The 17,225-nt window shown below is 34.3% G+C and overlaps 1 protein-coding gene across 1 annotated transcript; it reads left to right on the forward strand.

The window, feature by feature from the left end:
• On the forward strand, positions 1–4,359 carry LOC133291653 (putative pumilio homolog 7, chloroplastic). Its single transcript, XM_061489954.1, has 5 exons — positions 1–1,355; positions 1,458–1,620; positions 2,751–2,914; positions 3,910–4,165; positions 4,255–4,359. Exons 1-5 carry the CDS (start codon positions 1–3, stop codon positions 4,357–4,359), a joined length of 2,043 nt encoding a protein of 680 aa, XP_061345938.1.
• The last annotated feature ends 12,866 nt before the right edge of the window (positions 4,360–17,225 follow it).

The raw sequence follows: 17,225 nt of genomic DNA on the forward strand, positions 1-17,225 counted from the left end.
ATGTTCAACAATACGAGGAACAACGCAGAGAACGATGTGGGAACGAGGTTGATTGGGATTCCCAATGGACCAACACCAACACCAACAAGTGTCCGTGTTCATCATCTTCACCCTGACAACGTGGCTGTAGGGTCCCCTCTCAGCAGGGTCTCGACCCCATTCTCCAATGGCTTTGGTTTCTCTCCATATTCAGCATCATCAGCTCCTTCTCGAAACGATCACTGTCCCACTCAATTGTGGTTGGAAAAGGACTCGTCGAGTCGCAGTGATAACTGGGTCGATGATCTGGTACTGTCCAATGATTTCTCCAGAATGAATATCAGTGTCATCGATGGAACCAGAACCAGAACCAGGGGATACGATATGAACTCGTACGCTTTTTCCTTAGATGGAAATGTTCCATTTTTCAATGAAACAGGAACCCAATATCAGCATGTTAGCAATGAGGGAGTTTCACAAAGTTTACCTTTCTGCGACGAAGGTTACACATTTGGTACCCCAACGGAGTCATCTTTCTCTCATGATCACACCAACCAAGTATATCATCACATGAGACAGATGCAGGGGACGGGTAGTGGTGAATGTGATGGACAAGTTCAATTGCAGAACCCATCTTTTATTAACCCTTATCTTTGTGATCGTTTCGTGGGTTCACAGCCCCTCGGAATGAATTGTGAAGCTGGCTGCGGTCTCAGAAACCCCTTTAAATTCTCTCAGATGATGCATCCCAGAATTGCTTTGAATCCCAATGTCAATGGTTCATCACATCACTGTCCTGTGACATCTGCCAACAATGAACTTCCCCATTGTCTCTCTCCCAGAAGAGCTGGTGGGGATCCTGCGCCGTTTAGATGTGATAATAGTATTATTATACAAGGGAAGGATATGAAAAACTGCATTGAAAACGGGTACAATTCTTTGAGGGGCTATAAAAAGAATTCCCGTGATGAGGTTGCAATTCACATTGTGGGGGATGATGTTTCTAGACACATTTCTCGTACTCCTGCTAATCAAATTTGTAAGAATAATAGCACTCTGGCTAGTCATTTACCTCTGCCCCCGCTGCTGAATTTTTATTCTCTGGCTGAGGTGCGTGCGTACATTCACAATATGGCAAAGGATCAGAATGGTTGTCGCTTCCTACAGCGGATGGTTGATGAGGGAACCTGTGAAGACATGTGTATGGTGTTTGAGGGAATCATTCATAATGTTGTTGAACTTATGCTGGACCCTTTTGGGAATTACCTTGTGCAGAAGTTGCTGGATGTATGCAATGAAGATCAAAGATTGCAGATTGTGCTTATGTTGACTAAGGAACCAGGGCAGCTTGTTCGAATCTCTTTGAATACACACGGGTACACCTTCCAATTTAATTTTGAATTTGTTCTCTTTATAAATAGGATAAAGCATGTATTTGATTTGGTTTGGTCACTGAGTTAATAGTATTATTGCTTCAGCACACGCGTGGTACAGAAGTTGATTGAGACCCTCAACTCTGGGAAACAAATTTCATTAGTGAAGTCTGCCATTCAACCAGGTTTTCTTGAACTTATTAAGGATCTGAATGGAAATCACGTCATACAGCGTTGCTTGCAATGCCTTAGCTGTCAAGATAATCAGGTATAACGGTTCTCTCTTTTACTCTTTCCCCCTCCTTTAAGTTTTTACATTTAATCCTATTCTTCAGATTTTTTTTTTATCTGTGTTTTGTTCTTTGGTGCTCAATGAACATTATGATGCAACTATATGACAATGCAGTACTCTTGGCGTCAAAAGTGGGATGAGAAACTAACTTGTTAGTAGCATTCTTATTAGACATTTCTGATCAAGTGTAAGATCTCCATTTCAAAGAAAAGAATTGTGAGACGACCAGTCATATTCTCATAATACTAACCTTGACTTGACATTGCCTAACATGGGAATTTGTTATGCATCTCCATTCTCGCTTTCATACCTTGGGCATATCAAAGGCATAAGGAATAGGTCGGTATGCTTTTGGTCTCTTAATCATTCCTCATAAATGCATCAAATTTACAAGAAGTCAAGTAATTAAGATTTCAAATTCATCTCCACTTTTATTCGGAGTTATATGGAGCCATCAGTCTAAATCTTCATTAGCATCAACAGCCTGGTACAAACTGATCTTCAATCAACATCACACGGAGTCGAGAGCATCTATGTTATATTGGAGTAGTACGAAGTTGTTTAATCATGATTTAATACAATTTTTTATAGTGTGATCTCTCTATCTCATACGGTCATACTTAAAAACTGGTTCAGTGCTAGCTTAATGAATTTATATTTTTGGAAAGTTTCTCTAGTCTATCACTTGTTGGAAGTTAATGTTACTGCTCTGAGAGTCTCAATTTATTTTATACATTCTACTCCAAAATGTCATTGTTAGAGTTTGATGTCTGATGATGGCGCATATCATGTTATATAATCATTCTGTCAAATTTTAAAATAATGATTATGTGCTTACCACTCTGATCAATATTTTGTTTCTGGGATTTGCTTATTTAGAAGTCTATATTTGTCTGGTCTTTATCATCAGAGATTTTGCAAAGGTAAGTCAGCTGTAGAACAAAGTTTGCTATCTATTGAGGACGTTCTTTGATTGTAGAATTCAAAAAAATCTCGAGCCTGTACACATGCCTTAATATGTGATACGTTGTCTGTTTTTCATTGGACCTGATCATTTAAACAAAATTATGGAGATGCTTCTTGTTTCTCTTTTTGATTTATTCCAGTTTATTTTTGATGCTGCCGAGAAGTTTTGTCTTGACATAGCTACTCATCGACATGGATGTTGTGTACTGCAACGTTGCATTGATCACTCCATGGGAAAGCATCGAGATAAGCTGGTCACAGAAATATGCAAGCATGGGCTTCTCCTCGCTCAGGATCCATATGGGTAATTTTCTTTTGATCTTGCGCATGTAATTAATAGTTTGTTACTTTTTTCGGGACAACAGGTCTTAAGATCTTATTGAGAGCCCAAATTAATTGAAGCTATACCTTCAATACTTGGTGCTATTTTAATGATGCCTCGAGTTTTATATTTAATATATCTTCTCAATGTTTAATTTTGAGACTAGATGTAGTACTTCTAGCAGTATATCCATGCCTTTTGGGAGACATAAATGTTAATTAGATGGTCCTTTTGCTTGTTTGTCGCAAAGATTCTTGTAATTATGTTAGAGTTTCACTAGCTATCCTAAATTTCACATGCAGGCATTTAATCCTTGAGTAGTAGTCACAGTGGTTTTTGAAGAACTCTAATGTATATCATGGTTTTTGAAATACTTCTAGGGGTTTGCATTTGTCATTTAACATGACACAACAAACTTTCCTACACATACAATATTTTGTGGGGCTCACATTTTTTGAAGGAAAAAAAAAAAATTACGGCACGCAAAACGAATTTCTATAACATTACAGAATCACTTTTCCTACAACACAACTCTTATAAAACCCACAGTTCTATTTGCAATAAAATGAGGTTAACTAAATGTAATAATTACTGATTATTCAATTATAAAATTTGAACTGGAAAATGTTTTGTACAAAGAATTAAATTGGATTTCTCTTTTACTCTGTTTATAGGTGATCTGCGGCTATGTCCATCCTTACATTAACGAATTTTGTTAATGATGTCCCGATAATTTTTTTTTTCTTTACTGTTTTCTATGCTCTGAGGCGAGTTATTACTGCTTGGTTTGCTTTCCATATGTAACAACACAGATCTTGGGGTTGGAGGTGAACATTTTGAGGTTTATTTAGAACACATATTTCAAACCATGGTTCTTGAAACATGTTGTGGAAATGGTCATACTTCTATGATTGTTCTTGGGTTTAGTGTTTTCTTACCTTTTTCTCTAAATTTCTAACACACAAATTATCTAGCAGAAATTATGTTGTTCAGTATATTATAGAGATGGAGACCCAAACTGCATCAACCAAGCTGATTGGTCAGTTCAAAGGGAATTATGTAAACCTCTCTAAACAAAAGTGTAGCAGTCACGTGGTTGAAAAATGCCTTAGGCATGTTGGAGACAGCAGATCGAGGATAGTTCGAGAATTGCTGTCTGCTCCTCACTTTGAACAGTTATTGCAAGACCCATTTGCCAACTATGTTATTCAATGTGCTCTTGCAGTGACCAAGGTTTGAAAATTTTCATTTATATAGCTCTTGTAGCACAGCTATAGCATGCTATGGTAGATGTATTAATTCAAGGATTGTGCATGACACAGGGTTCTCTGCATGCATCTTTGGTTGAAGCAGTTCGCCCTTACAAAATCTTACGCACCAGCCCATATTGCAAGAAGATTTTCTCGGGAAGCGTTTTCAAGAAGTGATGTTTAAATAACTGTTAGACAAGACATGTTGTTGTTTTCATTAGAGTTGCTACAATTTCCCGGATCAATGTCTTTTGTTTTATATTTTACTCAACCACTAGACACTAGTACATGTATGTTTGTCAGAGTTTCGGGCTCGTCTACTACTCCCAATAAGTTGGCAAAGAAACCCCTCACTGTTTGGTGATCTTCAAACCTAGAGAGTCTGAAAGTTGCAGAAGGCGAGTTTTGTTTCGAGATGCTAATGATTGGGGTGCATCTTGTCTTGTATTATTCTGTTGTCGTATCTTGTGTCTGTGACGTAAGGTACCTCCTCCATGGTATTCTTAAGTTTCTAGATCGTATGTACATGCTCTGGATGTTCACTTTTGGAATTTGTTGTTTCGACTTTAGATTGTCTTTTCACATTCTAGATATTAATAATTCAGAGATTTGTTGCTTTTATTCTGGAATCAAAAGGGTTTCTTGAAAGCTAATAAGGGTGGTCACACTTATTTAAGGATTTGAATCATATTTTACAAGGGCATGAGTTCGAATCCAAGCAGATGATATGAGAATTTTATTGGTGAATGATCTGTAATCTTTCTCAAAAAATTTCAAAGAAATTGGGAGATCTGTTCTGACCGTGGTAGGAGATCGGTGTCTATCCGCACCTAAACTTTTATTAATAAAAAAAAGGTTCTTGAAAGGCCTGTTTATGTACTTATAAAAGAAGGAGAAAGCGTGAGCAATTATTAATGAAACGATGCTTTTTTTATATATTATTAATCAAATACATAATGACAAAATTTTCTAGATTGTACGAGAGGGGCCACCTTTAGAGTTACAGGTAAAGTATTCGGGGGGATATTGTGACTACCAAAAGTGTCCACTACCATCTTACTACCTATCAAATCACAATTGCATCAAAGAGAGAAAATGTTAAAAAGTTTTTGAAGAGAGAGAAAATGTTAATCCAATGATGATTAGATAGGTAGTAAGGTGGTAGTGGAAACTTTTAGTAATCAATATATCCTCCCTCAAAGTATTCGACTTTTAAAACTTTTGAACTAATGATACGTCCCCTTGTCTAGATTGTATTATCACGTTTAGCACAAAAAAGCAAAGTCAGAAGTATATTATGATTAGTCATTGGTTCAAGTAAAATGTTTTAGGGCTAATTAAGTATATTTTCATCTCTATAAATATATTAATTAATTATTTTTAGATTTTTAAATACCTGGATTTTGATTTGTTTGTTTTAGTTTTTTTAAAAGTGAACACTTTTGGTCTTTACCTTATTATTAGATCTGACAGACTATTAATTCATATGTATCATGTTCTCACGAATATACTAAATTTTGGGTTTAATCTCTCCAAAATTTAAGTTTTAGTTTGTATATTTTATTTTATTTTTTAAAGGTGAGCATTTTGGGTTACTATCACGTCCCCACTCCCCATAGAATTTTTTTGATATTACTGTAGTATCTACATCATTTTTAAAAGAAGTAAAGTATCAGAACTTGAAGGAAAATATGAATAAAGACATGGATTTAAATGAGATAAAAAAATTTCAATTTGGAAAAGAGGGAGACCGAATTTGATACTCTTGAAAAAAATTTCCACTCCCCAAGTATATTATTTTCCCTTTTCTCTGTTGCAACATTTCTGTCCTAGGGATAGATATATCCAATTTTGTGACTAGTATATTAATATTAAATCTGTGTGCCCTCTTTCAGGTATCTATGAGAGAGATCAACGGATCACTGTGCACTATAATAAATGACATAGCCAAATGATGTGGTGTGTGAACAATGATAGCTAAGAAAGAGTTTAGAAAAAAATGGATTATGGGAGTGTGTGACTTGAACTATTAACTGGGCCGCGCAAATATATAATTTTTTTCTTATCTGCCACGTTTGAATTTACAATTAAATGTGTCTTTGTTCCAACCACTGCGCAAGTCCTCTATAGAAGATAGGCCGGTTCGCTTGAAGTGAAGAGAATCTTTTCTATGATCAGACTCGATCCTATCCTGCATGAACAGGCTCCGTAAGATCCAGTAAAATAAGTGATGTGGTATGATCAAAATAAAGTCTTTAGTATATCTTATTAATTTAACCCCTTATTTATAGACGAGTTACCTGACAATAGTGAAATTCTGGGTCTCTTAGAAATGTTTGGGGTCCAGTCCATGATCCATTGATGCCGTAGTAATATTAGTATAATTAATTAATCTTTCTTGAATTCTCTCTTACCCGTTAGCCCGTTTTGGATCTTTTAGAATATGTGCCTTATTCAGGTCCATAACACAAATTTTTCATAAACATGAGAATAGAGTATATGATGGACACATAGTTGCGAGGATTTTGTCTATTCTCCACACGTTTTATTCCTTCTTAATTTAGACCCTCAAATTTGGGTTTAAAAATTATTGTGGTTATTTTTGTGAAAAATTAAAGGGTTTTACATTTGTCATGTTGCATAATGAGAAAATTGTCCCTCAACCCCATTGCAAATATATACTTCAGCGAATACAAAGTTATAATATTAAAGTTGTTTTTTTTTTCTCTCTTCATGTCAGTCGACATGTTCTAAGAAGTGACTGAGAAGAAAGAAAGAAAAAACAACTTTAATATTATAACTATGTACTCTTCGTAGTACATAGTTATAATAATGTTGCAGAATAAGTTTCTCATCAATTTTTTTTTTTGCAGCAACTGATTATAACTATGTATTCCCGAGAATACATAATTACGATCTTATAGCTTTTTTTTTCTCTTTCTCGTCTGAAGTTGTCTGCTAACATGGAGAAAGAAAAAAAAATTCTGACTATAACTATGTATTTTCAGGAATACATAGTTGTAATTGATTGCAGTAAAAACATTTTTTTTTTTGCAATTTTTTCATATATGGAAGAAGTTCATTTCCTAACTAAATATTAGTATAAGACTATTTTGCACACGTCACATATGGAATACGTTATTTCATATAACACTTGCATGAATAAAAATGCTATATGGAATAACTATATTTATAAAAAGGGAAAAGTGTTTATCATTTTAAATGACATAAAGTTATGTCATTTGAAGAGAAAGACAGACATAAAATATCATTTTTTATTTAAAATTTAAATTAGAAAAAAAATCACTCACTCTCTCCCCCATGATTTTCATTTCTTGTGTCTATCTCTCTCCTAAAATGACATAACTTATTTTATTTAAAATGACAAACACTTAGCCCTTATAAAAAATGCTAATCGTGTCACACGATTAGCCCACTGGTGAAAGGTGGTGGTTTTTTTTATGCAGATCACAATTATCTCTTTGAGACGAGTTGAATCTTAGATATCTTTACAAGTTTCAATTCTTTGAACCGACAATAGAATTTTTCGTCGCTCTACAAAGATGCATTTGGTGGGAATAGGGACTTAGATACAATTAAACCTTCTATGTTCTATAACGTTACATTTTAGAAATACATGAATCTTTTAACTTTCGCAATGACAAATGTTAACTATCAAAACTTATTCCCAAAATAGTTAATGCGATTTTTATGTGTATAAAAACGCAATTAAATAATGGATACGGTTTTCATTCATATTTAGAAGGAAATTGAACGTTTGTTGCAATTTGCAATTCGGACGGGAAACTTAATGGACATGTAACAACCGTTACAGCTGTGATTACAAATTCCATTTATGCATTAATGAATTATAATTATAGTTATAAATAGACATTCGGTCACGCCATTTTAATGGAATTATTTTCTCCCCATCCATCAATGAATTTTCAATTACATTTATCCATCAATGAATTTTTATTATAGTGGTTGATGGGCAATTAATCAGGCCATTTTAATTGATTTTTCCTTCCCCACCCATTAATGAAATTGAAAAATATCACATAAATTAACACTTTCCATATGCGCTGTGCTATTCCACGAGCAAAACTTGAGTGCTCAAAAAGTTTCTTCTTTTGGGCAGATGTATCAAACATTCTTAGCATGAAAGATTTTTTTTTTCCTATTCGAGGGGTTGTTTTATAAGTAGGGTAGTTAAAATCTTAATTTATCATTATGATTTTGTGTTTATACAACTTTTTTTTTCATTAAAATATTTTTATCAATATTCTAAACACTTTTATATTTTTATGATTATTTTTACATTACAATTTTATGTTTTATTATTTTTTATTTCTTTTTAATTTTATGTAAAATCTCGATTTTAATTACCTTGCTAAAAGACGTCACCAGAAATATCATGTTGTATAAATGACAGTCTTACATTGATAATTAGTTATTTTGTATATTTTTTAGCATTTAGTTTTTTAATTTTTTAAACTACAAACGATTTTTTTAGCCCTCAAATTCGTGGCCTCTGCTTTTTTTACAAGAGCCCACCACCTGAAGCATTGTTAATTCTACCATCTCAAGAAATCAGCTTATCCCAAATGGTACGAAAGATACTCATTAACCTCAAATTTAGAACCCCATCACAAATTTGTAGTCAAATTCCGACAGTTGTTGGTCTATTATGTATTCCGACTCCACCTTCACATTCATATAAACTAAAAATATACTTAAGTTAATATTTTATTTTATTTTATTTTAGAAGATCGCGTTAATCAAAAACAGATTGATAGCATCCAGTATAACTTTATATAAAAATTGGAGTGAAACATAATTTCTTATAACATGACAAGAAAGTTAAAGAGATTTACACTAGATTTTATTCTGACTCAGATCCATAAATAATTTATTTTTCTTGTACGCCTCATAAGACTAATTTTCTATCCGTCTTTTTTCTTTGATCTCCTCAAGTTTGGAACAACCCGCCACAGAAAAACGCTAGAAGACAAAGAAACCTTTTCTCTTTGTAATCTCCTGCCTGTTTTTTTTTTTTTTTGCTTTCGTTGTTCTTCTTCCTTCAACTTTGTTTACGTTTTGAGACACAGACTGTTCTTGCATTTTTCATTTTGCTGGTCCCTTCAAAAAGATTTTTGAATTGTTGCCTTACATAATTCTCTCTGTCTATTGGATTAATTTGTTTCATGAGGTTTCTCTCTTTCGGTGCATTTGGTAACATTTGTAATTCCCAGTGAGTGTAGAGGAGTAAACCATTGCCGAAGCTGTTTCCAAGTTTGAAGATGAGGTTTGATAAAAACAAAGCAACACAGAAGAAACAAGCGAGGTAGTGAAAAAAGGTGAAGACATAATAAAATATAAGGAAGGTTTAATATTATAATTATATACTCTTCGAAATATATAGTTATAACTAATAAAATACACCGTTGTTTCCTTTAAAAGTTCAGTCCTTTTTGCCTTATATATATATATATATATATATCTATGCCTTCTTCGGTGCATATAGAATAACGATCATTTGCCTATATAAAAATTAAAGGAAAAGTTCACCAATGCCCATGTGGTTTACTTTAGAATCACTTATGTTTCTGTGGTTTTTTTCTTATCACATATGCCCCTGTGGTTTGTAAAAGGGTATGTTTTTTATCACATATATCCCTGTGGTTTCTTATTTTTTACAAAGCACAGGGGCATATGTGATAGAAAAAAAACCATAGGGGCAAAAATGATTCTGAAGCAAACCACAGGAACATTGGTGAACTTTTTCCAAAAATTAAAGAAGCATATTGATATTTATCAATTCTTTAAATTTTGTAATTTTGTGCATTATAAGTTTGACACATTAGTAAATAATTTTTGACATGGACCTGTACTAGAAATACTTTTTTCTAACATCTACACCTACATGGAGTAAAAATAAAACAAAAAATTGAAAGTAAAAGGAAATTCAACCAGCACCTTTGTGTATGGGCAATTTGGCACGGTCTTATTGTGAGCGTCCTTGCAGAGAGTCAGAATAAGCTTAATAGCAATCCTGGTGCTTGGAACCTGAGGAGGAGATCGTCAACAAAGAAGGTTCAAAATGGCCGGTGGGGGATTCGCCTGTTTACCAAAGAAATGGAATGGCAGACCTTTTAAGAGAGAGGGTGGTACCATCTTCCTTGCCGGTGGTGCCAAAAATATTGCTATGCTCATCTTGGGCCGTATCCTTCTCGGCTTTGGGATCGGTTTCACTAATCAAGTAAGCCCAATGCATACATTTTTTATTCAAGCAATATTTTGTGTGAATAAAAAAAATAAAAATTAAAGTAGTAGTGTTGATTTTTTTTAACTAGATTATATATTACGATTAAAGAAATAAAACCACGGATTGAGTCCTACATCCTATACATGATTATTGAATATAATAAAAATGGGAAAGTTATATTTGCAAACTTTTTATTTACAAACTATATTATGTCTAACCGGTCATATTTCAATCAAGAGTGTATGACTGGTCATACTTAGTGTAATTTGTAAAAAAAATTATAAACAGATCTTTCCCTAATAAAAATTATTACAGTATTGACATACATACAAAGATTATGATATATGTGTTGCAATTGATTAAGGCTACTCCATTGTACCTCTCTGAAATCGCTCCACCCAAATGGCGTGGTGCATTCAACACAGGGTTCCAATTCTTTGTAGAAGTTGGTGTGGTGGCTGCAGGCTGCATAAACTATGTTACTGCAAAGCACACTTGGGGTTGGTGACTCTCTCTTGGCCTTGTCGTTGTGCCTGCAGCCATTACGACAATTGGTGCCTTCTTTATATGTGACACTCCAAGCAGCTTGGTGGAACTGTTAGAAGATAAACTCAACTTTGATTTAGTCTCCACCATCTTAGCTATGATTGAAAGACAACTTGAAGCTTCATTGCAAATAATAATTAGAAAGCTCCAAGACAATGTGATTTGTGCAAGCTATTATTAAGTTAAAGATAAGAATAATTTGGATGATAGGGTGGCAAAATAAAAGAAAGGGAGTTAGTTGGAAATAATTGTATGTGGAAGTGGGATGCTGGACAATTATACTTGTATTTATTAGATAATGCTGTGATTATTGTGAAAGTGGGACAACACTAGTCTGAGTAGGTAACATCTTTTGAATAATTATGTGTAGTAGGTATTATAATATATTTAAGTTAGCCAACAAAGTTGGCTATTCTAGCTATAAATTAGAACATTGTCGTTTCTAAAAAATAGATTGTGAAGTGAGTATGCTATTGTAATGGAAAAAAAAAACAAGTGTGTGTGTGTGTAAAAGTGTCGTAGCACTTGTGAATAGAAATCGGTGAGTGAATTTGTGAGGAAGTCTTTAATATAATTCAAGTGTGTTTTTTCTTTTGTGTTTCTTTGTTATAAATTTCCAACAAGTGGTATCAGAGCTATGGTCGATCAAACATGATTGAGATATTTCAACCTCAAATTCCACAATTAACAAAGTCAAATTATGGAAACTGGAACACTCATATGAAGACGCTCCTAGATTCACAAGATGTCTGGGAGCTCGTTGAAATCGAATACTTGGAGCCTGTAGATGTAGCCGCTGAAGCAGCCATGACAGATGCACAAAAAAGGACACTTAAAGAAACACGTAAGAAGGCTCTAATTTTAATTTTTCAAGGTGTTGATGAATCAACCTTTGAAAAAATATATGACTCAAAGTCATCCAATGAAGCATGGGAGATCTTGCAGAAATCCTGCCAAGGAGCTGACAAAGCCAAAAAGGTGTGGCTCGAGTCACTTAGAGATGAGTTTGAAAATTTGAAGAAACAAAGTGGAGAGCCAGTCACAGATTATGTCTCACGAATGCAAAAGGTGGCCAAGGAGATGAAAAAAATGTAGAAGCTTTAGATGATGTCAGAATAATGAAGAGTACTACGCTCATTATCAAGAAGATTTGATTATATTGTCACTGTCACTGAAGAAGCCAAAGACTTGTTAGTTATGTCTATTGATGAGCTTGTGGGTTCTCTTCAAGCTCACGAGCAAAGAATGATGTTGAATGAAGGCTCTAGCAGTTTAGAGCAAGCTATGCAAATCAAGTTGTCTCTTGATGGAAACCAAGCCAGGAATAGCTTTGTACCTGTCAGAGGAAATCATGGAGGATAGAGAGGAAGCTTCAACACCCAAGATGGATTCAACACTCAAGGTTGTCGTGGTGGACATGGTGGATATGCCCAAACAAATAGAAGACTTCAGATCGATGCAACAACATATAGACATGGTCAAGGAGCACATAATCGTGGCCGAGGACGTAGTTTCATGGCTCGAGTAGGAGGAAGATTTCAAGAAAAAGGTGATAAATCTCACTTACAGTGTTATAACTGTAACATATATGGTCATCTCAGCTATGAATGTGAGATGTTGCTAAAGTGGTAGAGAGAAGTCATTATACCGCAAATGATGAGAAAACTGATGAACTGGCCATGTTGTTCACGTACAAAGGTGATAAAGATAGTAGTAAGGATGTCTAATACCTTTACACAGGAGCAAGCAATCACATATGCGGCAAAAAGGAGTTATTCACAGAGCTAAAAGAAGAAGTTCAAGGAAAAGTCACTTTTGAAGATATATCAAAGGTTATAGTTAAAGGCATGGGAAAAATTATGATTTTTACAAAAAAAAAGGAGGTAAGGCATATATCTCAGACGTGTATTATAATTCATCTTTGAAAAGCAATCTTCTCAGTATTGGCCAACTTTTGGAGAAATATTATGATATACACTTGAAAAATGACTCTCTTCACATAAGAAATCAAAAGGGAGAGTTGATTGTGAACGTTGATATGACAAGGAATTGCCTTTTCAAGCTGAATATCCAAACGCAAGCAATAAGATGCATGAAGTCCATCACAAAATATATTTCGTGGTTATGGCACCTCAGATTTGATCATCTTGGATTCACTGGCCTGAAGCTATTGTCAAAAGCAAGGATGGTGAACGAATTGCCACAAATAAATCATCCAGATCAATTGTGTGAAAGTTGCGTGAAAGGAAAGCAGCACAAGCAAAGCTTTGAAGTTGGAAAATCATGGAGAGCTAGATGACCATTGCAGTTGGTTCACTCAAATATTGCTGGTCCATTTGACATTCCATCACCTGGAGGAAACATGTATTATATAACTTTTATTGATGATTTTAGCAGAAAAGTCCGGGTGTATATAATCAAAAAAAAAATCACAAGCTCTTGAAAAATTCAAATAATTTGAAGCAACAGTGGAAAAGCAAAGTGGTCAATATCTAAAGACACTCAGAACATATAGATGAGGTGAATATACTTTCAAATTGTTTGATAACTTTTGCAAACAGTATGGTATAATTCATCAATTGATAGCTGCCTACACTCCACAACAAAATGACATTTTAGAAAGAAAGAATCGTATAATTCTTGATATGGTGAGGAGCATGCTAAAGGAAAAGCAACAACCAAGAATATTTTGGGCTGATGCTGTTCAATGTGTTACTTATCTACTAAACTGGTGCCCAACAAAAAGCGTACAATTCAAGACTCCAAATGAAGCATGGAGTGGCAAGAAACCAGAAGTAAGCCGTTTAAGAATTTTTAGTTGCATAACATATGCCCACATTCCAGATCAAAGGAGAAAGAAGCTAGATGATAAAGGGGAGAAATGCATTTTTACAGGCTACGACCTTAGAAGTAAAGCATACAAACTCTACAATCCTCTAACCAAAAAGGTGATTATTTCACGAGATGTAGAGTTTGATGAAGCAGATTACTGGAGATGAACAAAAGAAGCTGGAAGGCTATTTTAAAGATGATGATGACTCAAAGGAGAAAATAGATGAAGAAGGAAATGATCAAACTCCTCCACCAAGTCCTATTCCAACAACTCCAACATAATTGGATCTGCGAAAGTGTTTAGATTGTTGCAGTTTAGAATACAACAAATCATCATCATTTTTTATTACCTCTTGCAGAGCAAAACTGTGATGATCCTTCATCGGGTTGGTGTCCTTTGTAGATACAAGATATGTTTTGATGATAACAAAATGACAATGACAAAAAGAGAAAAGCATTGATCAAGAGCAAAATACATCAACCATATGTGGATATTGAAGATGTATGATATAGCCACACAAGAAGAGTAATGACATATCAAAGTGGAAAGATTATTGGATCAAGAGCAACAAAGAATAATTAAAAGAGCAACACCAATGTCAAAGACAACAAACCATGGACAACATCTAAGATAAGCTCAAGTAAAGATCCAAGATACAAGACATTAAGTTAAGTCTAAAATTATATTTAGAATATCTCTTTAGGACTTAGACTTATATGTAAGGGTATATGGCATATTACATTGCATGAGCTCAAAGTTTTTCTCAAAATAATCATGTTTTTCAAATTGCCTCATCCATAACTTTAAACACTTTAAAGATATTTTAAATTTTTTGGAAAAGATCCTTGACATGTTTTATAACTTCAAAACATATTTATCAAGTCAAGATCTTTCATAAAAAGTGGTTGGAAGCAAGCAAGAAAACATTTGAAATTAAAATTTGCTGCATAATTTTATTGTTGTCTTTCGGAAAAATTTTAGTATCCAAGATGATGGATTTGGTTCTATGTTATTCATATAAGTTTTATAACTCTCTCTTATCTTTCCAAAAAGGCCAAGATCACATCAATTTGACAAGAATAGCTCAAGTTATGCCCAAAACACAAAACAATATTCTTGTTGTTAGGTTGGAAATCGATTACCTGCACATGGTAATTGATTACCATTAAGTTTACAATTACCTGCACATGGTAATTGGTTACCTGCACCTTAGAGGTAATTGATTAACAAATAGTGGTAATTGATTATCACTGGGACAGAAAGCCTATAACGGCTATAAGCGACTAGTTTTGGGAAAACTCGCTATATATACATTCCTCACGACCCTAAAATTGATTGAACACCATTCCAACACATCTTAAGCATACTATGAAAGCTTCTACACTATCATTTGCATATTCTTTATATCCTTCAAAGATCAAACATATTTGAGCTCATATTGTCAAAATCTATATACTCATAGTGCTTCAAGTTGTATATCCACACTTTGAGAATGTATATTCATTTCCAAACATTTCTCTTCTTGTACCTTCAAGTTGAAAAGGTTGTGAAACCCATTGTTTGAGAGGTAGCCAAATACCTAAGTAAATTTGGAGAGAATTATAAGGTTGCCAAGAACATGAAGTTTTGGAAGATTTAAATGTAGGTGACAAACTTTTGTGTCATGCTCTACCTTTCCCTAAGTAAGTTTCAGTCTACCTCTACATCTCTGTATCAAGCTCTTGGTAACAAAATTTTGTTCTAACAACGACATCCTGGAGTTTTCTCATTACGTGCCCAAACTAGCTCAATCGAAGTTCTCTCGTCTTTTCCACCACCAGTACTACTCCCACCTTTCGTCAAATAACTTCATTTCTTATTTTGTCCTTCCTCGTATGACCACCCATCCATCTTAACATCCACATTGTTGCTACTCCCATTTTTTGCTCATGTTGCCTATGTGTGCCTATGTGCTAACCAACATTCAACTCCATATAACATTGCAAGTCTTACTGTTGTTCTATATAATTTTTCTTTTAGATTAAGGGGAGTTTTGTGGTCTCATAGAAATCCAGATGCACTATGCCATTTTGTCCACCTTGCTTTTATTCTATGATTTACATCATCATCAATCTCTCTACCTTTTTGCAAAATTGATCCCAGATATTTAAAAGAATCTTTCTTTAGTACCTCTTGTCCAAGTAGCTACACGACATCTTGATCACCATCTCTTACCAGAGGAAACTCACACATCATGTACTCAGTCATGCTCCGGCTTAACGTAAATTCTTTAGACTCCAACGTGCTTCTCCATAATTCTAGTTTTCTATTAACACCAGCCTTGATCTTATTAGTAAGCACAATATTATCTGCAAAAAGCACACACCATGCCACTTCCTATTGGAATCTTTTGTTAGTTCATCCATAACTAAAGCAAAAAGATAAGGACTTAGCGCAGAACCTTGGTGTACACCTATTTGATATGAAAATAACTTGATGTTTCATTATAAGCTTTCACACATGTAGTAACACCATCATACATATCCTTGATTGCATCTACATACTTTGATGATACTTTTTTTTCTTCTCAGGAACCCACCATAACACTTTCCTTGGGATCCTATTGTAAGCCTTCTCAAAATCTATAAACACCATATGTAAGTCCTTCTTCTTTTCTCGATATCTTTCAGTTAATTGTCGCATCAAGAAAATGGCTTCCATGGTACATTTTTCTAGCATAAATCTAAATCAATTTATAGAGACCTTTGTCTCTATCCTCAAGCGATGTTTAATAATTCTCCCACAACTTCATTGTATGGCTCATAAGCTTAATGCCTCTATAGTTAAAACAATTCTGAACATCTCCCTTATTTTTGTAAATAGGCACAAGCAAACATTTTCTCCATATATCAGACATATTGAAAAGATTGGTCAACCATTTTATTGCCACATCCCCCAAGCCTATCCACACTTCAATAGGGACACCATCAATTCCAAAAGCTTTACTAGTTTTCATCCTCTTTAAAGCCTCCTTAACTTCATGTGCTGTGATTGTGCACATAAATCTCTTATTCAAATCATCATAAGCATCCTCTAAATCCACCTCACTTTTATCGCCTGCTCCAATAGAAAGCTTGTTAAAGTAGTTCATCCACCTTTCTTTTACGTCTATATCTCTTACTGAAAGTTTTTTATTTTCATCCTTGATGCATATAATCTGGGTGAGGTCTTTACTTTTCTTATCCTTCAATTTTGTAAGTTTATATGTACCTTTTTGACTGCCCTTGCTCCCAAGATTTTTATACAAATCGGCGAAAACCTTGCCTTTAGCTTTTCTCATTGCTTTCTTGGCTTTTTTCTAGCCAATTGAAACTTTTGCAAGTTCTCATCATTAGGAATTTTATGCAAATATCTAAA

Source organism: Gastrolobium bilobum, unplaced genomic scaffold, assembly GCF_033153095.1.
Source record: "Gastrolobium bilobum isolate Gb01-03AN ecotype WA unplaced genomic scaffold, APGP_CSIRO_Gbil_v1 utg1076, whole genome shotgun sequence".
In the NCBI taxonomy this organism is placed as follows: domain Eukaryota; kingdom Viridiplantae; phylum Streptophyta; class Magnoliopsida; order Fabales; family Fabaceae; genus Gastrolobium; species Gastrolobium bilobum.